This window comes from Branchiostoma belcheri, unplaced genomic scaffold, assembly GCF_001625305.1.
Source record: "Branchiostoma belcheri isolate BF01 breed outbred unplaced genomic scaffold, Haploidv18h27 scaffold94, whole genome shotgun sequence".
In the NCBI taxonomy this organism is placed as follows: domain Eukaryota; kingdom Metazoa; phylum Chordata; class Leptocardii; order Amphioxiformes; family Branchiostomatidae; genus Branchiostoma; species Branchiostoma belcheri.
Genome location: NW_017804620.1, coordinates 1039030 through 1066990, shown reverse-complemented (window position 1 = coordinate 1066990; position 27961 = coordinate 1039030). Strand labels below are relative to the sequence as shown.

The 27961-nt window shown below is 43.2% G+C and overlaps 3 protein-coding genes across 3 annotated transcripts in view; 1 reads left to right on the top strand and 2 right to left on the bottom strand.

Moving 5' to 3' along the window:
- LOC109461567 (proline-rich receptor-like protein kinase PERK10) overlaps window positions 1–1289 on the bottom strand; it is a 1681-nt gene extending 392 nt beyond the window's left edge. The window contains exons 1-2 of the mRNA XM_019757944.1: window positions 894–1289; window positions 419–648 (exon numbers count right to left, since the gene is read on the bottom strand). Of these exons, the coding sequence (XP_019613503.1) occupies window positions 419–648; window positions 894–1289 (626 nt within the window). The remainder of the gene's footprint in view (window positions 1–418; window positions 649–893) is intronic.
- Window positions 1290–14525: 13236 nt separating this feature from the next.
- Window positions 14526–17372, bottom strand: LOC109461566. The gene is made up of 2 exons (XM_019757943.1): window positions 16678–17372; window positions 14526–16463 (listed from the first exon to the last, which is right to left on the bottom strand). The coding sequence occupies exons 1-2, from the start codon at window positions 17278–17280 to the stop codon at window positions 14526–14528; spliced, it is 2541 nt and encodes an 846-aa protein (XP_019613502.1). The 5' UTR covers window positions 17281–17372.
- A 1136-nt stretch (window positions 17373–18508) lies between these two features.
- The window catches only part of LOC109461565 (thyroid peroxidase-like), a 25175-nt gene continuing 15722 nt past the window's right edge, over window positions 18509–27961 (top strand). Inside the window, exons 1-2 of the mRNA XM_019757942.1 lie at window positions 18509–18513; window positions 18855–19004. Of these exons, the coding sequence (XP_019613501.1) occupies window positions 18509–18513; window positions 18855–19004 (155 nt within the window). The remainder of the gene's footprint in view (window positions 18514–18854; window positions 19005–27961) is intronic.

Sequence of the window (27961 nt, the reverse complement as noted above, 5' to 3'; positions counted from 1 at the left end):
ACTTTATTGTTTGGATATCTAATTCGCCGTGTTAACTTTATATTATCTTGTACCTATTTTGAGTTAATTTGTTTGCTTGTCCCTTAATATATTGCAAGTTAAATGTAAATGTAATAAATGTATGTAAATAAGAGATCGTAAAATCAATAGGATTTGGGAGAGTCCACTAGACAAACCTTCAGGTTTCTTGGGCTCTCCAGCATATATTTGCGTGTATATAATTCATTTTATACTGTTACTTTTTATGTGCAAAATGACAATAAAAATAATAAAAAAATAATTGATAGGGTCGTGTTTGTCGGTTGTAGCTGATTTGTGGACCAAACAGACAGGGTGGGGTGGGGGGTATATGTTGTCATTTCTAGGTTGGCGGTGCTCTATCTAGTTCTGCACATGTAATGTAAGAATTAAAACTGACCTGACGGCAGATCTAGATCTGCCCTGTACATTGGGTTCAGCGGCAGCTTTGACGAGGTCTTCCTCCCGTAGCCTGTGCCGGTACACGCCTGCCGTTTTTCCGTCTCTCTGTTTGGGGCGGATCGGCGTCACCGATGGTTCGTCTGGAGCCTGTTCGGGGGGACGAGGCGGTTTCACCGGGGTCTCGTCCTTGTGACGAGTCGCGATCGGTACCTGGTACGCGATCGGTACCTGGAACGAACGGTTTATTTATTTACTTCGTAGGACATCGAAACCATACAATATATAGCCGTGATATGGATTGGAGTTAAAAGTTGAATGTCAGATGTAACCTGACCATTCATTAAAATATTCAAAATCATTGAGTTTGATGAATAAAAAAAATTGAACATATTATTAAAAGAGTTATCCACATTTCGCTCTCTTTATACATTTGTATAACACGATTATGACAATTATGGACGAAGTCTACCAACCTTCCAGGCCCTTCTTCCACCTCTCCGTCCGAAGCGACGAGACGGGCCTGGGCTCTGTTCGGGTGGAAGGGAAGTTTCGCCCGAAGCCTGTTCGGTGGAACGAGTCGGTAGCTCGAGAGTCTGATCAGGCGGACGGGACGGCTCCTTCCGGGTCTTTCTTCCACCTCTCCGTCTAGCGCGGGGAGTCGGATTCTCCGGAATTTGTCCGGAGTGACCAGTCTGTTTGGGGCGACAGGACGGGTCCGTCCAGGTCTGTTTGGGGCGACAGGACGGGTCCTGCCGGGACTGCTTGGGGGGAAGAGGCGGCGGTACCTCTGGATCCTGGCGGTTGAAGCCCCCTTGGAGGACTGACATCTCTATTTCTTCCCCCTCTAGAGTCTCCCGTGGGTCAGCCATCATTGTGGATATCTGTCTGTTCGCTGTTTAAACTTGATGTAGTCTAAACTCTCCAGCCAGCCAGCACTTTGGCTGGGGCATAATCTGGGGCTGACCTGAGCTCCGTTCTAACCTGGTCTTTTATGAATAATAACTAATTTTCTAGAAATTTGGTTGTTTACATGCATAACCAACACGGGTGACTTACAACGTATTAGTGTGTATTTCCGTATTATTTTACTGCTGGACTATGATAAAACCAAGCCTGTTGATGTTGCAGTATAAACTATTGTTATTAATAATAATAATAATTATACAAAAAAAGCAGAATATCGTGCCGTCTACTTCGTAGTGGAGAGCCCTTTTCACTGATCACGTAAACAAGCTGACCTTCGGCATATCGTAGACTTATTTTCCAGAATAGCGGATAGCTTGCGTTTCTGAATGTCGTAACTAAAAGAGATGAAAGTAGTTATTTTTTTAGATGTTGCGACACAGGGGTGTAGGTAAATATTAATGTGGACTGATATTAATGTTCTTGGAATGAACCCTGTTGTGTTTTAGCCTGGGTGCCATCCCCAGTAGTAGTATTCGCTTGCTCTATTTGCGTGTGTGTGTGTGTGTGCGTGTGTGTGTGTGTGAGAGAGAGAGAGTGGTGCGGGCGTATGTGTGTGAGTGGTATGTGTGTGTTTGTGGTGTGTGTGTGTGGTTTTTGTGTTTTGTGTGTGAGCGGTGTGTGTGTGTTTGAGTGTGAGTAGTTTGTGTGTGTGTGTGTGTGTGTGTGTGTGTGTGTGTGCGCGCGCGCGCGTGTGTGCGTATGTGTGCATGTGGTACGTGTTTGTGTGTTTTGTGTGTGAGCGGTGTGTGTGTGTTTGAGTGTGAGTAGTTTGTGTGTTTGTGGGATAGTTATTAAGTGCAGGGAAATCAGTTTTGTACAATGAGTACCCAGCTTCGGTTAAGAACGTCCTCTCGCAAGAGACGTAAAAAAAAGCCGGAGGTCCGTCGTTAATTTGAGGAGAAGCACACCTCAAGCACGTCAAAAAAACCAAACGGACTTATCTGAAAGAGTAGGTGTGACTGATTCGCACCTTACAGTCCGGTCTTCTACAAAACGGGTGTTTTATACTTCAAGGCGGTATATTGATTATGCTAAACAAAGAAGCTTCACTAATAGCCTCTATATATCTAGCAAGGTGATAATGGCTGCTATGTAGTATAAACCTCGCAATATACCCCAGTATATAATTCTGAATGTCAAATATATAGCAGTCCGGAATTTTGTCCAACCCTAAACTTGTTCTACAGGCTGTTCGAAGAGCTTTTTTAAGTACTAGCGGAAGTCAATTAATGACATTTTGCATGGTTTAGATCTATTCGTTACGACACTAGCCAAGCCTTTTTAAAACGTATGTCCGAGTATGGAAATTTAGTTTTGCCCTCTTGGACAGTACCTTATTGTTGAGATCTGTTTAGATCTGCTGTAGTTCGTCAGCACTTTGGCTGGCACATAATCTGGTGCTGATCTGAGCTGTGTTCTGACCTGGCCTCTCATGGATAGTACCTTAGCCAAGAAGGTTATGTTTTCAGAGGCGTTCGTGTATGTGTGTGTGTGTGTCCGTCTGTGGACGCTTAAATGGATTGTATTGATATTTGGTAGGTGGGTAGGTCTTGATGAGACCTCAAAATGATTAGATTTTGGCCCCCTTTGCGGCTTGTTATGGTACTGCAGCTGAACTTCCGGTTTTGATATCTCGTGATCTGGACATGGTAGGGTAACTAAATTTGGATGGTAGTAGCTCTTTGGCTGGGGAAGAAGTGACATGGGTTTCGACCCCCTAGCGGCTTGTTCTGGAACTGCAGAAGCATTCGTTGAAAAAATATTCGAAGGACGATAACTCAAGAACCGATTGACGGATCATCATGATTTTTGGTATGTGGGTACCTTAAAGAATGTCCCGCCAATCACTATGATTGACAGCACTTCCGGGCACGGTTCTGGACAGTCAGGCTGTGTCCCGCTCTGTGTCCGCTCAGGCACGGAATGGGACGGTCACAGTTTGGGACACAACAGGTGTTCCGCCCGGAAGTGCCAAAAAACAGCCCGGGAACTACCCGTCAGGGCCCCCTTTTTCGATTGGGACCAAAGCTTAACACAGAAAACTTGCCGGCTTGACTCGCTCGATCCGGATTCGATCCACCTCGCGAGGCGGATTGTTGGAAAGCCAGATCAAGAAGAATCGAACCGGATCGGGAGCGTTCCCACTGTGAAAAATTAGTCAGGATCAATTCGGATCGCTATCTATTCGGTTCGATCCTGATTATTTTACAGTAGTCGGAATCTTGTGTAACAATACTAGCTGTCACCAATGAGTTGTGGTGTGTGTGTGTGTGTGTGTGTGTGTGTGTGTGTGTGTGTGTGTGTGTGTGTGTGTGTGTGTGTGTGCGCGTGAACAGTATGACCCGAGAAGTCGTGGAAAGAAAGGGCAATAAAATATCAATTTGTTTGTTGGCGATACCTGTCCAAAAAGAAGCTCTATAAAACTAAATTGAAACGCACATGTCACGTGCGGAAGCTTAAACCTGTACTTGGGACGTGTTTAGATTTAGGTTAAAATGTGATTAGCATAGTAAAACTGAACTTAACTTTTCACAGAAATCTTCTTTCTGCTTTAAAATCTCAAGAAATCAAAAGCTACTCAACTGCACACGTATGTATGTTGAAGCTGTAGTGTTACCTGACCAGTGAACTGGGCACGTGATGGCGAACAATATGCTTGGTAATGTTAAGCTAGACCCTGTGTGGGGAAACATTCCGCATTTGCTTGCAAATGGTGACCTTTTTTTAGTCTTTGAGATATTCTATAGAACAGCTCTGGCGCATGGCTTCTAGGCTTTTATGACGATTAGTTCTAGAACGGCTTTGTTGGTTTCATTCCAAACTTATTTCACGCTAACTGTACGTGTATGCGCGGGTTTGAGCTACATGTAAGTCTTTTCCGGCGGTTAAAATGGCACCCAGAGCAGTCAGGTCAGACCTGCCCTACCTGACTACATATTCCCAGGTTTACACTCGTACGAATGCCGTTTCTCTGCCTCCCATTCTGTACCGAGATTTACCGTCTTTAGTGCGGGGAGTGACTCGGCCTGACACCGACTGTGTGGTGCCGCCCGGGCCCAGACGCCGCCTGACACGGGAACGGCCTGTATGTGTGGGGCTCGGTACAACTGACGTGAACACACACAGGTTAGTAAGGCCACAGCAAGTCATTTTTATGGATGACATCAGCACGCGCATTAATTTTCGCTTGATTAAAAAAAAAAAAAAGAAATTTTGTTGCCTTCTGACAGTGGTCAACATGCCGAAAATGGGCAAAGATGACTGTTTCCATGCCGGAAGGTGGCTGGCAGATAACGATGAAGAGAGGAGACAAGAAAAGACTCTGATTTAACGTTTTGTTTCTTACTTTGATGCAGTGATATGTGATACTGGCTGTGTATATGTGATGTTCCCACTGAATCAAAACCATTTTACAATGATTGATTGAGTCAAAAGTTTAAATGTAGGAACCTTGTTTTTTTCGGCTCGCATTAGATTTGAAGTCTGCGGAGGATGTCATCCATAAAAATGACTTGTTGTGGCCTAATGGAGAATTTACATAAAGGTAGCACGTTTCTGTATGTTAACTTCAACATGCCATAATCTAATCTAAAAGGAACATAATTACGTCTAGCGGTCGGCTCTGTTAGGGAATAAACGAAGCGGATGGTATTTGACTAGAACGACATCCAAACTACACTTTCCTCTCAAATGTTTTCGTCTTACGTCTGCAGATACCTGGACTCCAAGCCGATAGTAAATTCCATCCCACCTCATGAGGCTGTGAGTGTGTTACCGAAACTTGTCCAGTCATCGAACATCTTACCTGATATAGCGGAGTCGACCAGCAAAATCCCGCCGGATGTTCTGAACCGCTTAAGCACAGACTTGCAATGGACCACCTCCTACAGACAGGCCGGAGAAGGATCCACCGCCGCACAGCAACAGGTACAGGTTCTACTGACCGTTAGGGGAGGGAGAGTGGCAGTCTTCCGGATCCAGAGATACCTCTAGAGCAACCACCATTTAAGCCCCGGTCACAACCCGCCGTGCGTGCTTTTTGTCCGTACGTATACGTTTTTTTGGGAGGCCATGTCTGCTACGTTTTTTTTTCTGAAAACGTACACATGCGAAGGGAGTGGCGTCTACGCACGTCACTCGCACGGTTGCGCAAGGTGTAAGAGTGTGGTCTGCACGCCACGTCTGACCGTGAGCGGTTGCGTGCATCGTACGTTGCGCAAGTGGTAAGTTAGTTGTACGTGATTACAACGTACGATCTCTGTGCGATTGCAACTTTACCGTAAGGAGGCCGTACTCACACGTGCGTCTTATGTAATCGTACGCCCGTACTCGCACGTACGGGTGGTGAATCCGCAGACCGCACGTAGAAATAAAGTGAGCTTTCTGACTAATTTGCTTTATCTCATCTAGACTTGTCTTACTTTTGTTCCCTTTTCGACTTCCCAAAAATGTGTATTCACTTCATCTGCATATCAAACAATATTTTGTGCTTATAAACCTGTCTCTTGAAAGTTTTGGTCCATTTTGGAGATTTTTGGGCTGGAAGGCACAGGTATAGGGTCTAAACTTCCCTACTTGAGTCAGGTTTTGTTTATTTCCCCAGTTTAGTGGACGTAGTGAGAGATGTGAGTGGTTAGGTCTTGTCTGGCCAGGCGGATGGATACCATGAAAAATTAGGTTGAGGTTTTGTTACTATTATCAGCTGTGGCGGGAATTTGAGATGGTTTACCCCCTGTTTCCTTTCTATTTTTGGGAATCAGACCCTTGTGGCTACTTGGTGCAGAAAAAAAATTGAGATTTGAGGTATGGGCAAGTACTTTCATGAGGACTTCTAATAGTGTATTTAAGCATGTGTTCCTATGACCAGATCTAATAGTACTGTCTGCCCTGAACACTAATTTCAGCGTTTCTCTACCCCTCTCTGCATACCTCAGGTTTGCCCTCCAAAGACGACATTTGAGGAGCATACAGACATGGTGAAGTACCGACCGTGCCGTCATGACATCAAGTGCATCAACTGGCAGAATCTAACTGGCGTTTGGGACCCAAAACAACTGCGCAGGCGCACGGGGGACGCAGGAACAACTAACCGCTGTCATGGATGCAGACAGGCTACCGGCCAGGCCAGGTAAATGTGAAAATTAATGCGCGCGCTGATGTCATCCATAGAAATTACTTATTGAATGAATGAATGAAGACCTTTATTGTACGCAAATACCCACTGGGTTCAGTACAGGTCACAGAAAAGACACTACAGTTTGCAATGAATATATACAATGTACAAGCTAGTGCTAATTCCATGTACTATGGACATAATTACGATAATTTGGCTTCTTCTCGCTTCTTAGTAACGATGTAGATATAAGTACAGATGTGTTTTATAATCGAAGGTTTGTGTAAAGCCATTAGAAATATGAACTTATCTGTGTTGCTAAGATGTATGAAATGGGGAAACATACATGGCAATAGTTTATAAAGCTCAGCTCTCTCTTCGTTGTATAAACTACATTCTAATACAAAGTGTTCCTCATCCTCTATCCTATTTAGATTACAATGCCTACACATTCGTTGTATTAATGCGCGCGCTGATGTCATCCATAAAAATTACTTATTACGCAGCAAGTTTAAACTGTAATTTCCAACACAACAAATTGGACTCACCAAATTTTTGACTGTACAACTCCAGTCTTTGCCAAGGAATGAACAATCCACCGCTTCCGTGACGTCACGCAGATAACACACGTGACTCCGTGAGCAGTGGATCATAGGTTGTAGAAAGTCTGTGGCGCCCCCGGTCTCTATTGAGGGATGGTTTTAATGCCCTGATGTAGATGGCCTCTTTAATCCCTCGTGCAAAGAAATCCGGTTCTGAGTCCAGGATTCTTACTTTGAAAATTGGGGTGAGTCCAATTTCTTGTGTTGGAAAATTTAAACTTGCTGCATAATGACTTCTACCAACACAGATGAACTTTCAAGATAATAAAAATTAGTTGCTGGGGCCTTACAAAGTCTAAAGTGTAGCAGTAGTTGAACAGGCGACTACTAGTATATTATAAAGTGGCGGTATTTGAAAGCCTTCCTCACTACCTCGCAGAGCAACATGAAAGCTACCCAAAAATGTCACATTGGAATAGCAAGCATCGTCAACTTGTTTTTTTTCATCAAACAATTTTCACTCACACTTTATTAGTCTGTGCCTCAGCTCAGACTGTTGTTTACTTGCATTTTCAGCATTCACCAGAATGCTTAATGAAAACAGGGGGTCTAAACCTCATTTGCATATTACAGGAGGAAGGCATCGGAATGATCCTGGTTACGTTAAACAGCTTGTTCTTTACTATGTTTTGAGGTGGTAGGGCATTTTATACTCAACATTAATTAAATTAGTAAGGATCGAATCTGAAAACAAATAGAGAATGAAGTTTTTGTGTTCTTTTCAACATGGAACATGTGGTTTGTAACGTTACAGCATCATATAGCGTTACCACTATAACGTTACAAACAATTCATTCAAAAAATTCATTCTTTATTTGTTGCCAGATTCAACCCATAGTAATTTAATTAACCTTGAGCATAAAATGCCCCAACACCTCAAAACACACTGAAAAACAAGCTGTTTAACGTCAACAGGATCATTCCGATGCCTTCCTGTCCTATGCAAATGAGTTTAGCCCCCTGTTTTCGCATTGCATTCTGGGGATGGGAAACTGGTGAATGGCAGTGTGGATTCAGATTGTAGTCCCTCATTGTAAACAAACGGTGTGCGAAATCTGTTTGTATTATGATGTTTTCGCAAAGAGGCTAAAAGCACTCCTTGGTTTTCGGTTGTACAGAAAGCGTACCCTTTTCTTTTCGAAATGTGGGCACTGGGTAGAAAATATAGCTCCTACGAGTATATATGATATGCTTTTTGGTTGCTTTTTATGCTTGATTGCTAAAAATTTGACTGTTATGATAACAGTGAAATTTTCAGCAATCAAGCATAAAAAGCAACCATTTAAAATGTCATATATAGGAGCTATATCTTCTGCCCAGTGCCCACATTAAAAATCATTATTTCCTTAAGTCACTCACTCACTCACTCACTCAATCACCCACTCAATCACTCACTCAATCACTCACTCACTCAATCACTCACTCACTCAATCACTCGTTCACTCACTCACTCAATCAATCACCAACTCAATCACTCACCCACTCACGTGCACTCACTCAATCACTCACTCACGTACCCACTCACTCACCTACTCACTCACTCTCTCACTCACTCACTCACTCACTCACTCACTCACTTACCCACTCACTCACCCACTCACTCACTAGCTCACTCACTCAATCACTCACTTAATCACTCACTCACTCACCCACTCACTCACTCACTCACTCACTCACCTACTCACTCACTCAATCACTCACTTACCCACTCACTCACCCACTCACTCACTCACTCAATCACTCACTTAATCACTCACTCACTCACTCACCTACTCACTCACTCACTCACTCACTTACCCACTCTCACCTACTCACTCACTCACTCACCCACTCACTCACCTACTCACCCACTCACTCACTCACTCACTCACTCACTCACTCACTCACTCACTTAATCACTCACTCACTCACTCACCTACTCACTCACTCACTCACTCACCTACTCACTCACTCACTCACTCCCCCACTCACCTTCTCACTCACCCACTCACTCACTAATTCACTCACTCACTCACTCACTCACTCACTCACTCACTCACTCACTCACTCACTCACTCACTCACTCACTCACTCACTCACTCACCATACTTTCAAACGTAGTCCATCCAGAATGCCATAAAACAGCCCAACGCCGAGTGTTTACAACACTTAGACATTTTATTGTTACTACATCAAAACCTTCTAGTCGCCTTATTGTTACTACATCAAAACCTTCTAGTCGCCTATGTCTGGTGGTGCCAATTTGAGCTACTAACCAAAACCCTAGTAGAATTGTCTATTTCACTTAGAACCTCAAACATACACAATACGCTCAGACAACAGAATCGCAGGCAACCTTACTGGATGCCTGAATTGCTCTGTGGTCAACACAAAATATCATAAAAATATGCTATCGAAAGGTATTGTTAAAAACATTATTGCACATCATTACACATTGCTAAATTTATTTAGTTATAAATTATTCCTCTGCTTTAGACACTACGCAGTTCTGGAGTTGTAAATGGTTTGACAGTCAATATGCATGTATCAAAACGTCACATTATGCAGTAATAACAGTTCAGTAAGAAAGTGTTGTACATGTAACAACATTAGCAACAAATCACTTTTACATTGCCGTTTCAGAGGACACTCCGTTCCGCTATGTATCTGTAGGTTATGAGTTATTCAGTAACTTGACCATGTAGGGTAAAGCGCTGTTTCTAAAGCGTTTAGTTCTTATCCTGTGATCATTCCAAGATCTTCCAAGCCTAACAGCTATTATGCAATTTTCTTTTCACAAGTAATAATTAACATACAGTAAATCATGTATATAACTCATGTTATGCTAATATTGCACTATCACTGAGTGAATCGTTTTCACAGTTGAAGACTGCATGTCTTTGCAATATTGTATTATTTAGCATCAAATTTGTTCAAAGTTATTCACTTCTGCAATACACATAACAGCAATTCACAATACTAATGGTATTTACTTAGTTTTATGACGTTTGTTACTACATATGAACCATATATCGCTGCTTGGTTCTGTGGGAATACATGCACGATAATAGAACGTACAGTCATACACAACGTATTGACTGGTGTATTACGCCGAAGGGCGGTTATACCGGTAGCCTGGTATCCAGTCTAATGTGATTGGGGGTGTTGTGGTGTTCAGGCAGGTTGTGTCTCCCGGGGCTCTAATAGCTTCCCCCGCCCAGTGCAACAGACCGTCCCGGTAGGAGTGTTACGCTAATAAGAGACAGTATGCTTGGGGATTTGGTTTCCCCGTGGAGGGCAGGCTCATTGAGATATTTTGTGTCCAGTGTGCTTTGGGTCTGGCATCCAGGCTATGGAGGGCTAATCAATCTCTCGTGAAATACACACCGGGAAACCTATGTGAGGCGGGCGGGACAGAGCTTTTGTGGTCCCGACCACGATCAGACTGGATACCAGGCTATTATACCGGCTATACCGATACAGATATAGAATGTCATGAAATCACAAAAAAGCTATCATTCTAAGACAAAAAGTAACCGAAGTACGTCAAATTACACCATAAGATGGTGGGGCACATGAAACAAGCAAAGGAAATACCTGTATAACAAATCGGGGAAAAGATGCACCAGGAAATCATGGAAAATACATCATTTTGCCTGAAAAATGATAAAAGCAACACAAATAGCTATTGTGTGAACCACATTCCTGGTTTAGAGGTGTTTATAGCATTAAGAAGAGGGTTCCATAGGGCTGCACTAGTACATGAAAGGTGTATGAATTGTAGATGGCCTTTCGGCAGTTGTAGCCCCCTCTGTGTTCTGACGTAGCCTGGTTACCAAACCTATTATAGCTCCCGAGTCCTACATCCTCTAAAATAGCTATTTGCGGAGAGAATGTAGGACTCGGGAGCTATAATAGGTTTGGTAACCAGGCTAGCTCTGAGCCGTGTATTCTGTCAGAGTAACCCTCTCTTCTTATAGCAGGGCTCTCCCCAAGCAATGGAGCAAGGGTGCTCCCCCTCTCCCCCAAATCCTAGAACCTCTCCCAAAATGTTCAAATTTAGGGTTTTCTCTTCGTCTTTAATACCCCCAAATAACCCCGCGAGGGGTGCCGTTAGGGGGGGAGAGAGGTCAAGGCTAAGGCGGGCAGGCCGCCAGCCCGGCCCGGAACGACTCAACATTGGAAGCCGTAACTACCGGGCAGGGTAAGGAGTTCCACTGTGGATTGGTACGGGGAAAAAAAAAGAAAATCTGTACGTGTCAGTGCGTGTGTTTATAGGCCGCTATTTGAGTGCATGACTCCCTCGGGTACGCCCCTGTGTGGGCTGAAAAAAACCTGTCGGTTTGGCTGTTGGTTGTAACTATATTAAAAAATGTTGTAAGGCGGGCGCTCCTCCTCCTTTCGGTGCCTGCACCTCTTAGTATTTACATGAAAATTCGCTACTTTTTCATCAACCGATTAGGGAGCACCTCTCCCCTCAGAAGTGATGGGGATACCCATGTTATAGCCATAATATAGGTGTGTAAAAACGCCACAAGATGTGGGGAGGGCCCGATCATGCAATTCTCGGCCTTGAAAAAACCCACAAGCTATGCTCAATTAATCAATGACCCTGAGATGGATTCTCTGCCGGTACCACTGATTTAATTCGCGTGGGGCCAGTACGGTATAGATGCATATTCTGGGGTCCAGTAAAGTTGTGCAGTATGGTTCCAGTTGGTGTGTAAGTAATGGTCGCACCCTAGGAGCCCTGTTTTGTAGTTGCTGAAGTTTATCTATGCAACCCTAATGCTAACTTGATCCCAGACAATAGTGTTGTAAAAGTAGACTGGAGGAGGAACAGTAATGTGAGAGTTAACTGAACAGTTCATGATTCTTGCACATGAGAAGCGTTTTGTTTTGCAGAAAAATAATTCGCTTTTCCTCATATATATGAATGGATTACGGAACTGTATTTAAAACGGTCCACACAACATTTCATGGTTTTTGTTGTGCTTAGACACCCATGTATGATACATATGCACCTGCACACGCAGTACGGAGAGTCATATCATATACAGATTTCTTGATTTTGTTTAAAATAGCAGGTTTGTAAACAAAGCCTGTATTGGTGCAAAACATTGGGTCTGGCGAATGACATCGATTGTTACATTTATGTATTCAATTGCCTGCGTTCTTTTTCTAGTATAATTGCTTGCCTCATGACCCCGCCATCTTTTAAGTTATAGTCATTCAAAAATGACTATAACTTCTCTACTTGAAACAGTAAATGCCACATGCACAGCAAGCAAGAATACCCCCAATACGTAGTGACCATATGCCTGCAGCATGGCTGTGGATCAGACGGTCCTGGGTTCGAGTCCTAGGGGCTTCTTGTATGCTTCTGGGTTTCAGTCCATACACTCGGATGCTTGTCTTCAGTCCTTTTTAGACAATGCTATGATTTTCAAATTATTTACTTATGATGCTTATGTTAGAATAGCTCATGAATGCTATGATATAATTTTTCAGAGAATGGTCATGGTTAATTATTGTTATAGACAATATTTTACAAAGGCTTTGGCACCACCAGGACTATCCATTACTTACATATTGTTTATATCTTCTTAATTTGAACCAGAAAGGAGTATAAAATGTATTTTGTAAGCAATTTGAAATAAGAGGCATTTAATTTCTTAGAGAGCCGTTTGACCTGATAATTTCATACATGAAACAGGGTTTTTAAGGCAGAGGCCAAATTATCCTCCTTCCTGGTTTCCAAAGGCTACGTACTATACACTACCAAAAATGCTTTTTCTTGTTTTTCCTTGTACAAAGAAAATATATCTTGTAGCAAGGAATTAAAGAATCCCGGTATAAAGAAAGAAAATTCAAGAAACATGTTTCTTGAGTTTTCTTGCTGTAGCAAGAAAACGATTCTGTCCACAAGAAACTATTTCTTGATCTGTTCTTGAAGCAAGAAAACCATTCTGTATACAAGAAAAGATTTCTTGTAGCAGAAAAAAATACCGTAAAGTTTCTTGAAATCTAGAAATTCTTGTTGGTGAGCATGATAGTAGAAATATTTTCTTCTCTTAAGAAAAAAGAAGAATAAAATTCTTTGTGTAAGAATCAACATACAAAATCTTCAAAGAATGTTTCTTGAATTTTCTTGAAAATCCCCCTGGCAAGAATATATTTCTCAACATAAGAAAATAAGAAAAATAAGAAAAAAAAATTTGGTGGTGTACTGTCAGTACAAATTTTAGAAGAAAGTCTTTAGAATAGGATGTACATTATATAGTAGTACCTGCTGCAGCCTAGATACTGTCCTGAGAAATTTGAAAAAAAAAAAAACATCTAAGTACGCAGCACATAATCATAAACAGGACAGCATCCAGGCTATAGTTTATTTAACAGGAATCTCTGCAATTTTGGTCAAAATTTTAGGAGTTTTAGGAGCTAACATTTCAATGAGATTGTAGTACTAGCAGTATACACTTTAGTCTCCGCATGCATTCAGTTTCCAAATTTTGCAGTAAATAGCAAATTTCTGTTGTTTTTTCAGCCCAGTATACCAGCGCTGTATAGAATTTTAAGAGATGAATTTATGCATGATTCTGCCAATCTCAAAACTGCAATGTTTACCATGTCGTTTACAAAACCCTAATATTTAATTTTACAATGCTTCTATGACTTCTTATGTTGTCTTGTTAAAACCCCAAATGTTAGCTCTGTAACTTTTTTATCATACCAAGAAATTTCTGTGCAGTCGTGAAAACATTTTAGCAGAAATTTAGCCAAAACTGAAGAGAAAAATATGGAGTGCTAGCCAAAGCTTTAATAATAAAACGCATGAATGGGAAGCAAAGAAAAATCAACAACAAAAAGAGAACCTGAAAAAGAATGAAAACATGTAGAAAGAAGGTAATATACACAAAGCAAGAATTTTTTTAGCATTTCCTCTTTATTTCCAATTTCATCATAAACAGATTAGAATATTACCAGACAATGTCATTTCTCTTTCATTTTGTTACATAAATATTCTTTTGGCATATTGGCACTTTCATTTAAAGTTTAAATTCACTACAAATAATATGTATGGTCCTTTTAATATGTAATCGTTTATCAGACCAAATTTAAGGCAAAGGTTATTGTCTGTGTCCATAACATTTAAAGCCCCCCTCCCCCAATGTTTGCGGAGAATTTAATTGAAATATTGTTCGGAGAGAGTGTAAAAGAATTAAATATGGGGCTCACTACAGTGCAAGTTCGTAGTAATTGACTCTGTGGAGTTGCAGACTACATTGCTACGGTCATGCTGGTCATATGAGCTGTGGCTGGACAATGATAGCCTGGTATCCAGACCTATTTTAGCTGCCAAATCTCTTACGTCCTCCCCGCAATTTTCATCCTTGGCATGCAGCTTACACGGGCTTGGATACCAGGCTAGGGCAGGGTACGGTCTAGATGTGTCTGGCCAGAGATGGGGAGTTGTAGCAAGCTCCCTTGTCAGAGCGCAGAGCGCCGCTGGCATTCTGCGGGTAGGCGGGGGACTTTGTGGCACCCGACAGGGAAGGGGAGTTGTAGCAAGCTGCCTTGTCGGTGCTCAGACCGGAGCCGGCATTCTGCTGGTAGGCGGGGGCCTTTGTTGCACCCTGCTGGTTGGGCAGAATGACTGGGTGCTGGTAGCAGTTTTTGCCACCAGACTTATCGCTGCCGTTTTGGCCATAGCCAGCCACGACGGCCCTTTCCCTGTTTGGTGTCTGACGGGGGCGCTCGGTGTTGTACGGGCGGGACGGCACGGGGTGGGTCTGCGCGCGGGGGCGGGCTGCGTACGCTGCGCCAAGCTTGGCCTGGCCGTACGGGACGGCTTCTGAGCGAGACGAACCGGCCCTGCGCAAATCAGGGTGGTCCTGAAAACCACCCTCAGCGTAGGGGCTGATCACCGAGACACCCGAGCTGTCGTGATCCTCAAAACGCCCCTCAGCGTAAGGACTGATCACTGAGCCATCCGAGTTGCCACCTGACAAAGGCCACCTAGAGCAGGCGTTGACCTGATCGCCATTGCGAGGTGGACCTGCGCCGTTACCTGGGGCTTTGCTACCCCTGACCACACACCAGGCACAGAGCAAAATCGCCGGCCACTCAACGACAGCCATCAACCAGCCAGAAACTGCCAACACCTTGTACCATTTGTACAATGTGCTGCACATACTATCGTCGTGGCCATCATGACTTGTGCTTGTGGACAGTGGTGTAGAGGGGATACTGGCTGAGTGTGGTGTCGTGTTTGTGTGTGGGAGCTCTGTCGCTTGTAGTGTTGTCGTGTCAGAGTGTGCGCGCGCGCTCGCCGCGAAGACGGCAGTGTCGGAGCCAGTTTCCGAAGAAGCCGTACAAGTGGTGTTCCCAAAGGACAAGGGCTCGGCGGTCTCAAGCCAAAGGGTGAAGCTGGACCTCCCCATGTAGTTAGAACACAGGCTGTGATTTCCTGTTTCCCCAAACAGTTTTTCTGGTCCCTTACATTTCACCCAACCCTCAGCCTTTAGGTCGGTCACCACTCTCACGGTTAGGTTACCAGTCGCGAGACTGTCGTGTGTGGTCGTGTCTTTGTCGTACGTCATGTCGAGCGAGTGTCGTGAGTCGTTTGGAGGGAAGGTCCAGGACACTTGGGGCAACTGCTCCCAGTACACCCTGCCCACGGCCCTGTACTTGTGATCGGCAATGCGTTCGGCTGTAACGATCTCCACTAGCGGTGGTGGGCAGGGTAGTGTGTCGCTGGGATAGTCGACTGGCCCGGAGAGGTTTCGCATCAGTGCCAAGGCGGGACAGCTTGCTGCCCTTATGACACGTCTATAGCGCTGCTTGTACTTCGGGTTGGTCCCGCCCCCGTTTTCGTACAGCCAATCATTGGCACACGTACAGCGCGGGCGATTGCTCATGCAGATTTTTTTGTGAAACAACCCCCTACCTTCCAGCGCAATGGCGGCAACACCATTTCCATACACGACGAGATCGCTTGGAAATGATGATTTGAACCAACCACCAGGCAGGAAGGTCAGCCTGTTATCTGCAAGGTTTAGGGCATGCAGTTTCGTGTTTGCGTGGAACGCGCCGTAAGCAATGTGGGAGATTTTGTTACCCTCCAAGTTCAGGACCCCCAGCCGCTCAAGCCCGTGGAACATCGCCGCGTCGATTGAGCGCAGTTTGTTCTGCGCAAAGCGGACATATTCTACGGGCTTGATCGCCTGCAGGGTCCCCGGTGCTACGTTAGTGATGTGATTGGCACTTACGTCAAACCAGCGCGGCTCCAACCCCAGGAACGTGCCAGGCGTCAGCGTCAGGATTTGGTTGTCCACCAGGACGAGGTAGGACAACCTGGGCAGCCCATGGAAGCAGCCATCCTGTAGCAAACATTTGCAGAATTAAGAACGATGGAGTTCGATTTGAAGCATTGCATATTGTTGAACATAAACTTCATTTATACGACAATTTTACAACACAACACAAAAAGAATCATATTATGACACTTATCTGCCTTATCGTTAAAATATCTACTTCGAGATGAGTCAATAACAAACGGGATGTCAATGTGTGTTATTTGTTAAACCTCGTTACCTCCAGATGTGTCAGGTTGTTCTCCAACATCAGCAGATACTCGAGGCCCTCCATCCCAGCAAACGTGCCGTTCTTCAGAGTCTGGACATTGCTCCGCCAGATGACCAGGGTAGATACCTGTGGCAACTTAGCAAACGCCCCTACCTCTATTGTCGTTAGGTTACAACCCACAAACCACAACCTGCACCTTCTACCACATGGGATCTGAGAGAGGATCTCTGCCTTGTCAGTGCCAAGCGTGCCGACGTTGTTGTCAACGATCATGATGTTGGTTCTCGACTGCAGCGAGGGGTTCAGAGTGGGACCCCCCTGGGTAGGCCTTGTTTCGTTAGAGCAGACCTGACAGGACTGGAACACCTGACTCAAAGCAACTGTTTTAAAGGGCCCATTGTAGCTTGATGCTTCGTGTGGGTACTTGGTCCACTTGTACCGGTACGGTCCAATGTCGTACCGGTACTCATGGCCACCGCTACGGCTGTCGCCTACACCACACTTTGCCACGGACACTTCATGGCAGCTCTGCCAGCTACCTGCGTACACACATGGCACTAGCAGCTGCATAAGCAGCAACAAAGAGACTTTTGCCATCAGCTTTATCGCCATTATAGAAGGTTAACACACCATACTATTGATAGCAATGAGCTACAACAGAAGGCTATATTACCACATTACAAGATGGTTTTGTAAAAAGTGTTACCTTTACAGCACAGAAAGCAGCCGTGTTCCCTCCAGGGTGCGCAACAGCGCTCTGATCCCAGCCGATCACGCAACCTGTCACGCGTTTTGATTGGTAAGTCTCTGTTATGCTCAGCAAGAACCAGCCAATGAGAATGGCCATAACAACGGCGTCGGGAAAGAACAGAAGCATTTTTAGGAGGCTAAAGATTTTACAAGCCGCTTGCTTTGCCATATTGCAACTTATTAGTCTGTGTATGACGGAAACACAACATAATCGGTAGCTAGGAAAGTCTTTGATCCAAATATGAATTTTCATAGCAGCTACCCTATCAAAGACGCTTGTCGCTGGGTGAATATACGCAACAGATTTACAAGTAAGAAAACAACAAGTTGACAAAAACTTGGTAGAATGTATTAGTCTGACGGTGACAAGGTACACAAGGATTTTGTTAACTCCATGAAAAATGGAGGTATTGTTTGTAGTCAGCACAACTTCAGAACGCCTTCATGGATTGTGATGATATTTGGTATGCTGGTAGGTCTTAGGAAGCCAAAGGTCAAGGTCAAATATGGGCCCCCTGGTAGCTAACCTTGGTACTGCAGCAGAGCTTCCGGTTTTGTAATTCAGGGAAAACAGATGTGCCGGTTATGCAACAAAACACCAGCGGTCAGCGCACCTACATATTTCAGGCCAAATGTGCCACTAAGTATCTGTGTGTTTGAAAACAAAAGCCTGTGTTATTTTGTTCTGTACTGTAATATACTGTGTAAAAACATTTGCAAAAACTCATATATTTCATGGAGGTATGAGATCTCCGAATTCTTGTTATCGTTGTAAGCCGGGACGAAGACTTCCCCGTTCCTGTATGCCGTCCCCGTTGACGTCAGCCATGACGATCTGCCCCACCGTACCGCCGCCATCATACACTGTGTCCTGCTTGTACCTGAGAAAATTCAAAATGGCGGAATCAAAATGGCGCATTTGTGATCTATATGTTTGATTACTCTGTATGTCTGTTAAACATGCCAACGTGCTGCTACTTTGCTGCCCCACAAATTAGCCACCAACACTAGATAGCTAGTGAGATTCATAATTAGTATAAATATGACGTCAATGAAAATCTACTATTTGATGTTTTTCACTGACGTCATCATGACGTAAGATTGTCAACCATGGACAGTTAAACTGTTGGAAAGTGTCCGGTGTGTTTGAATTTGAATTTTGTAACGACATTGAGAATGTTCGAATCTTGACCATGCCTATTACTGTTTAGATATTGCGTAAAGAAATCACGATATTCATGAAGGAATTTTGCGCTATCTACTCTGTTTTGCATGACTTATTGTAGCCTGGCCTGAAAGGTGGACAGGTTTTTCCGCAAACCCTTCTGCCTTTCTAGTTGTTGTATATATAAACTACATTACTACAAAATGGTGTTCAACCATGTATGGTGTAAGGATGCATTTTGAGACACATGTTTTTTGCTGGTTCGTCTCAGTGTGCGCGGCTGTCCTGACTACGCCGTCCCCAGACTCCGGCCCTGTCCCGGGTACGCCGGCTTCGTCCCCCGAGAGACGGCCGAGGTCAACGTGGACGTCATACATGACCCCGAGTCACCATTTGCCACAAGCATGCGTACTACGTACAGGTAATCCTTAGGTGAAATCCTTATTATTTAGTATGGAAGAGGTAAGATATTGTTGGTTATATGACGACCTCTTACATACCTTTAGGTAGACATGCCATAGGTAGACATACCTTTGCCAAGTAATGTTAACCGTCCAAACTGAGTTATTATACATGTTTTGCAATTTATGCAAATTATACGAGCTCATTTACATACACATTTATACAATATCAGTTAATCATATTCTCCACCAAATGATAGGATTATTTTATAAAATAGGCTATTCTAGCTTTCCTCATAAATTATGCAAATGAGGTCCTGATTTGAATAAATTATGCTCAGTAATGTTCATCTTCACTGAACTAAGTATTCCCAGCAGTTACCACTATAAAATTGTAGCAATTTGACATTAATTATGCAAATTAGGTCTACATTTACATAATCAATACCTGCCAATGTTCTTGTTGTTCTCAATTACATATGTCACAAGTGTTCCATAGGCCTAACAATATACTTCACCCGTACTATATAATAGAAACCATCCTATGTAGACATGTGGTCAGCAAAGCACGTCGGCAGAACATACTGCACCTGCGCGAAACCCGTAATGTATTGTACATAGCACTTCGACAGAACGTCCCATATAAGGTCGTACTAGCGCATATAAGGTTAACACTCCGTCTGTAGTTTCCATATGTTATGTAGGAAAAGATTTCGTCTGCAACAGGCAAAATTCTGATGCAACATTGACCAAAAATCCATCATGAAAATGCAGGGTTCTGCGCAGGCGCAGTACGTTCTGCCGACGTGCTGGTCAGCAATGTCTACATTTGACGACGCACGTGTTTTTCAGGGAGCTACCAACGGCGACTTTCCGCACTTCCCGCTTCGCTCACCGAGGGCCGCTGTGCCGGACTGTCACCCTCACCTCCCCGTTCAACTCATTCAATAAAACTGAGTGAAGTTGAGGATTATTTCCACGTTAGGCCACACCAATTTAATTTCTTGGTTACTTTAACGGATTCGCCCGCTTCATTTGTTTCTGATTCGCAAAAAAAATCAGAATCAACTTCAAAATGCTCATATTTTGCCCTGAACAGTTGAAAACAGTCCTTTTTTCCCTAGTTGTTACAGTTATTCCATCTTTCAATGCAATGGTATCATTAAAAGTTCAAAATTCATTGTTTAAATTTTGAAACAGCCTGGTGTGTTGACTTCATGGCTCATATCGTACCATTTTCGGCCATAATAGGATGCCTAGGCATGTTTTTATTTTTTTAATTTTTTCGCCCGCCCGCTCCATTATTTTTCTAGAAAAGTCCGTTAACCAAGAAATTAAATTGGTGTGGCCTTAAATATACAGAAAACTCCGGCAAGTACCTTGTATCCCAGTCCACATATTTCTTGTACATACCAATATTAAACATGTCCATGAATAATAGTGATCGTATCAAACACTACTTCAAAGTATTTGAAATGTTATTGTATGTTACTCGTAGTTTGATTTAATCAAGTGCGTCATGGAATAGCTTCATGATACCCTGTAACATGATTCTGCAGTTGACATGTGAGGTCCCAGAATTTCATGTTGTATTGGCGTCTGCTTATTACAATAATCCAATGACTTATTCTCTAAGATTGTCCATTAAACTGGCTCCTACCGGTTTCGATGGTCTGTTTTGCAATATTTCAACAGTTGCAAACATAAACTAAATTAAATGTAATTCATAGTGTTCTGTCATAGATTTGCTCTCGGCGAAGGCAAAGTTGTATTAGGCCACAGCAAGTAATTTTTATCGATAACATCAGCGCGCATTTATTTTTTTTACAGTAAGAAATTTTGTTGCCTTCTGACAGTGGTTAACATGCCGAAAATGGGCAAAGATGTCTGTTGCCATGCCGGAACGTCGATGGCAGATAATTATGAATAGTGGAGACAAGAAAAGACTCTGATTTAACGTTTTGTTTCTAACTTTGATGCAGTGATATGTGATGTTGGCTGTGTATATGTGATGTTCCCACTGAATCAAAACCATTTGTACAATGATTGAGTAAAAATTTGAAAATGTAGGCACCTTGTTTTTTCGGTCCACCTTCTCGCCCGCTCGCATTAGATTTGGAATCTGCGAAAGGATGTCATCCATAAAATGTACTTACTGTGGCCTTACCTACTAAAACAAGCTCGAGATCCACGATCTCATACCTTCGCAAAATGATGTTAACGTTTAGATCGAATTATCAATGTTTCTCATTGTTTTTTTCAAAAAGATCCTCATTTAAATTAATTTTATCAATTGATCTCCATCAGTGAGAGTCTTATATTAACCCTAAACAGTACACCTGGGGTCCGAGCGGACCCCAGCACTATATATTCTGTAATATCTTTTTTGTTTCTAAAGATTTTTTTCTGAAATTTTAGGTAATTGTCACCCACAAAGTTGTCTCTCAATACAGTGCAGAAAACTCCGTTTCTACCATTTATAAAAAAAATTATATCTGATTTTCATGTAATTGAGAACAAGAGAAACACAGGCAGATATTGATTATGTAAATTAACACCTAATTTGCATAATTAATGAGAAAATGTTATAATTCCATAATGCTAACTGCCTGGAATTTCATACTTGGGGTATTTGAAAGTTAAGTGAAGGTGAACATCATTAAACAAGTGTGATGTTATGCGGCGCATTCCGTTATTGATGCATGTCTTGTCTGATTTAAAATGGCGCGGTTCTTGTTGTGGAAACAATAGAGAAGAAGGATGAAAGAGCTTCTTTATTACGACTCTCCTGATATTATCTAAATGAGTGAAGCAAGTGCATGTGTAACTTCATCTGGGTTTACTAGTAAACAAACGTCCGTGCCAAACGTCGTGGGGTCGTGTGGCGGAGCGGCAGAGTGCTCAACTCGGAACCTAGAGGTCCCGGGTTCGAGTCCTTACATGCCACCGACTTTGTGTCCTTGGGAAAGGCACTTTACACGACTTTCCTCTCTTCGCCCAGGTGAAAATGAGTATTGCATATGTCCCCTAAGTTGGTGGTGGCATTAATATAGGTTGAAAAAACTTGAGTGTGCCGTCACCACGTCTTGTGATTATATGTTAGAATACAAAAAAAAGTCCGTGCCAGATGTGTATCTACTGCCATCCTTCGCAGTCCTTGTCTTGGGTTTACCATATGACGTTAAAATGTGTCTCGTGATGTAAAATACAAAGTGGGTTGCAAATTGCTATGGACAGGCGTTCCGTTAGTCGGTTCAGTGATCACCTTGCAAAACATCCACCCAGTACAGAAAAAAAATCTTATAGACAAGAATAATCTATTAAAATCGAAAAAAATCTAATGAACAGGCACATTCTGCTAAAAATAACCTCTAATAATGACCTCTGCTAAGTGAACCACACTGCAGTATGATTAAAATGAACCAGGCAACAGGCCAACTCGCGCATTCCCGCCAAAAGCCCGGGTTCTGTGAGAGTATGGCTACTACTTAGGTTTTTTTACCTACCTCTCGTCTGTTCTAGTCTTGGTTGTGGTTTTGGGTTCAGAACTGCTTTCAAGATCTCCAATTTGGGTCACTATCTGCTTTACGCCAAAAAGCAGTTTACTCAAGCAACTGGATATGATTTTGGAATCAACTGGATATGATTTTTGTCTCGACTTGTTTAACTTTTGTATCCTTTTGGACTTTCAAAACAATTGTCTTCACTACATTGCATAATCAATCAATAGGTTGTGCTTATAAACCTGCATTTCTCCTCTGGTCTCTCAGTTACTGACGAAAGGTAGTGGATACTACCTGAAACGTCTGACCGTTTCCTAAATATTATTCAGTTGCTTGAGTAACTGCTTTTTGACGTGTCTTATTACCGGGATGTCTGAAATATTATACTGTCTTGTCAATTTGATACAGTATTGTAGCCACCAAGAGATCTGCTTAGAGATTCGTCGCCTCGCCCACTTCAGACTTGAATAGGATTTTTGGACGGTTGAATTGATTCGGGCAATGTCTCAATAACCTCCTGCACCTGACCCACACTGACATCTGACTGCTCTTTTGTTGTGTGGATGAACACGACCGAATCGGGAATGCCAAAACAATATGACAGTGACTGTTTACTGTAACAGTTGCGTGTGACCTTTACTTAACACTGATCGCTGAAAGATGAAACACTCGGCGCACCTGTCCCCAGATGCACTGTCCCCCAGTACACGTGATCTTAGGTGAGAAAAAAACCCCAACCCTGAGTCACTGCCGGACCAGGCGCGCATGTGCGATGACGTCACATACCTGTGCGATCGACTGTCGTCAACATGACCCGGCCTACCCTATTCTCACGGCCCTGTGGAGTCACCCCTGTCCGACTAAGGCCATGTTGATTTGATTATATGGATGACATCCGCGCGCGCATGAATTTTCGGCCGTTTCAAAAAAAAAAAAAGTTTTCAACCATACTGTAAATTGTACAAAACAGTTGCAAAATGAGCAAAAATATACCGTAAGTTACAAAAAAACCATACCAATGTCGTAGAATGCCAAAATCAAACGAAAAAAGACGAAGTTGTAAAGAAATGAACTTGAAGACTAGATTATTCGCCAAACCATATTGTCCCATTTGTTCAACCCTCATGACCACGTAGATTTCATAATGAAAACAACTTTTTTTTTGCAAAACTTTTTTTTATTCGCACGCGCGCATCAATTTTGGGGTTCCCGGAGGATGTCATCCATATAATCAAATCAACATGGCCTAATGTATACATGTACACGAGCATGACCATCAGTGGGCGAGGCATTTCCTGCAAGTCGGCTGGTGGTCGGCTTGAGATCCCCTTCCCAGAAAACGTGACATCTGCTCAAGCAAGAAGGTGGGAGAAAGGTTTATAAAGGACCGCCTCGTGGCAGGGGGCAGACAGGTGGACTCAGAGAGGTGTCACGGACGAGAGACCCTCGTCCTCTCGGATCCGCATCGTGTCTTGTCGGCAAGTTCGTGTCCCGTTGGCTAGGCATCTTGTCCCGTCGGCTCGACAACGTGTCTTGTCGGCTCGACGTTTTGTCCCGTCGGCTAGGCATCGTCTTTCGTCGGCTCAGCGTCGTCTCCTGTCGGCACCGCTCTCACAGACGTCATGTTAGCAAAGTAAGCTGAACGTTATATGTCATTTTATACGCACCCCCAATTTAACTTCTTCTGCTTTGGCGAGTCAGCCGAAAGTTTCAAAATGTTTGAAACATTTGTGGTTGTTTGAGAGGGCCGGCATTGTTGGCTGGTGTTCGGGGATACGTCAGTTAGTGTTTGGCGCGTTTTCGCGGGTAAAATTTGGAGACGAATGTGCCCCAAACTACACAGCGTTTCATCCTAACCCTCTGCCAACCGTGCCGAAATACTTCCGGAGCGTGTTCCGATCATAAAGAAACAGCAGCCAACCACCAGCCGACCACCAGCCGACCTCCCGACTCATTACGGAATTCGAAGGCCCCCCAACCTGAACAGAACAAGTTCCCTACCCAGCCCTATAACTTCGGCTGCTTATAATGGACCTTTCCTGATCGAACACGTCGAACCCTCCTGTTCTATTTCGAACACCTCGGTCGGTCAAAATAAGCGCGGGAAATCTAATAGCAGCAAAATGAGTTGATGTCTACTTGATAAAGACTCATAAAGTTTTACCGGTGAAATTGAATTTGTGACATCGGAGGCAATTTCAAGTTAACGTTTTGTCATTCTTGTATTTATTCATTTTTGTAGCCCTCGTAATTGTTTATGTCCATATTTGCATGTTTATGTTTCTACTTGTATCACAAAGCTCTTTATAAGTTGCGCCCTTCCTCATGACCACCAAAGCTGTTTTCGTTTTTTTCCTGGCTTGTATGTAGCTGCGATGCATACAGGAAATGCCGTAGAAAACCTGTTACAGATAAACATACTCTGCCTAACACATGCATTGGCTGTTGTGTCAGCAACTGGGCACACTTGTCTGCCTACCGTGTGATGTTATGCGGCGCATCCCGCGTCTGTATTGAGCGAAAACATGACATGGCGGTGGCTGTTTGCAAATTGTCTAAATCATGAGTTCATGAGTTACAATAATGATAATGAATGCCAGGTAAGTGATGGCTGCCGTAGGCGATAAACAGTGATATCATAGGTAAGTCCCGATTTACTTTGCGATACCGATGTTTTCACTCCCACAATCTGTATGAAACTCTTCGTCGAATACGGCAAGGACAATATCCTGTAAACGCTTTGGTATCACCTGTTCGGTACGCATGACTTACTCAATAATCCACCGCAGAGTCTGTCAAAGTCATCAAATAAGTGCAATATATACCAGACAGATAAGTCTTATAATCTCCCCCTAAAGCCAAGTGCCAACGGCAACTATTTCCGGACTAGTTTATGTATGCTGTATGATCACTTCATTCCGACGCTCCGTGCGGACACGCTCTGTCACGTCACAGGTGAAATTTGCTCACCTGTAAACCTTTGGCAGCTCTCCAAGCAGATGTGGGTGGCTCCGGCTTGTTTAGTCCCGTCACGTACAGCCTTGTCATATGACTAGACGCTAAAAATAACACCAGTAATTGTACATTTTCTTCTTGTTTTGTATAGACTCTGTTTACCCCCACCAAAAGATCTGCATGCTTGGAGGTTAGTTCTCGCCCCCTCCCGGCCCTTAGTTTATAATAGTATACTCTTTTATACCGTACTACGGGTATGGCAGGTACACAAATTCGATTAACACACTGTAACGATATCATTACGGGGTTGGTTGAAACAAGAAAATGACCTCCTTGGTTGAAGTATTACCCGTTGCTATGCTCAATAGCATATCAGGCACATCAACAACGTAGGATTCAATGAATTTGTGTACTTGCACATGCTAAAACAGAAGTTTTCGAGAACTGATTTTTTTGTGGAGGGAGGGGGGTGAGCCAGAGTATGGTATGGCGAATAATCTTGTCTTCAATTTTTTTCTTTACCTTATCGTCTTTTTCGTTTGATTTCTAGGACATTGGTATTGTTTTCCAATATTTTTTTCCAACTTGCGATACATATTTGCTAATTTTGTAACTGTTTTGTACGATTTACAGTATGGTGGAAAACTTTTTTTGGAAACGGCACAAAACTCATGCACGCGCATGTCATCCACGTAATCAAATCAACATGGCCTAATGGAAGCTCAAAATTTGATAGATTTTGTAGTTAAAAAAATACATGGTATTTTAGAAAGCAACACCAGCACTTTACACTTTAACACTTTAGTGGACCTAACTGAATTTATTAAGTCCAGTACATACTTTTGCTCCATGGGCCTTCATTTACGTATACGTAGGTTCCACTTGAAAATCTTCTTTGTAATCCTGTCATCAGGCCTACCAACAAGCCTGTTCCACAGTGCCACCATCACCAATTTGATACTGCCCTGCCACTTTGATACTGTCTTGTCGACTTGATACTGTCTGGCCAATTAGATACTGTCTTGCCAATTTGATACCACTTTGCCGATTTGATACTGTCCTGCCGATTTGATACTGCCCTGTCAATTTGATACTGCCCTGTCAATTTGATACTGTCTTGTCAATTTGATACTGCCCTGTCAATTTGATACTGTCTTGTCAATTTGATACTGCCCTGCCAATTTGATACTGTCTTGTCAATTTGATACTGTCTTGTCAATTTGATACTGCCCTGCCAATTTGATACTGTCTTGTCAATTTGATACTGTCTTGTCAATTTGATACTGCCCTGTCAATTTGATACTGTCCTGCCACTTTGATACTGTCTTGTCAATTTGATACTGTCTTGTCAATTTGATACTGCCCTGCCAATTTAATACTGTCTTGTCAATTTGATACTGTCTTGTCAATTTGATACCGTCTTGTCAATTTGATACTGCCCTGCCAATTTGATACTGTCTTGTCAATTTGATACTGTCTTGTCAATTTGATGCTGCCCTGCCAATTTGATACTGTCTTGTCAATTTGATACTGTCTTGTCAATTTGATACCGTCTTGTCAATTTGACACTGCCCTGCCAATTTGATACTGTCTTGTCAATTTGATCCTTTCTTGTCAATTTGATACTGCCCTGCCACATTGATGCTGTCTTGTCGACCCGATACTGTCTTGTCAATTTGATACTGTCTTGTCAATTTGATACTGCCCTGCCAATTTGATACTGTCTTGTCAATTTGATCCTTTCTTGTGAATTTGATACTGTGTAGCCAATTTGATTCTGTTTTGCAGCAGCCACTAAAAGATCTGATAGAAGATTACGTTGTGGACTTTAAAGCCTAGTGTTTAGTGTACACAGTTCTGTCCCTTTGTTGTCATGGTATGCGCTCTTGGCACGGTTAGAACAACAACATGATCACTTCATTCCGATGCTCCGTGCGGACACGCTCTGTCATGTCACAGGTGAAATCTGCTCACCTGTAAAACTTTGGCAGCTCTCCAAGCAGATGTGGGTGACTCCGGCTTGTATAGTCCCGTCACGTACAGCCTTGTCATATGACTAGACGCTAAAAATAACACCAGTAATTGTACATTTTCATCTTCATCTTGCCGGGCATTCGATACCATAAATCACGGTCAACTACTCCTAACCCTGGCAGACTTCGGTGTGAGGCGGGATCTGTGGTTATCCATACGCAGTTATCTGGAGGGCAGGTCCCAACGGGTCAAATGGGGATCCTGTCTGTCTAAACCACATGATGTTTTGGCAGGTGTGCCTCAGGGTGGACTGCTATCCCCACTGCTCTTTGTCATCTGTATTAACTCGTTGGACACCTGCTTACCGTCATCTGTGTTACCGGTCAAGTATGCTGACGATTTAACTAACTCTGAATTCCTAATGGGGTCGCTTCCCGGTCAAACACAGAGGGCACTTGACGCCATCACTGAGTGGTCTGTGCCATTCTCACTGGCAACAATGGGGTAAGACGTAAGGACATGATTGTCAGCGCGGAGGAGGAAGG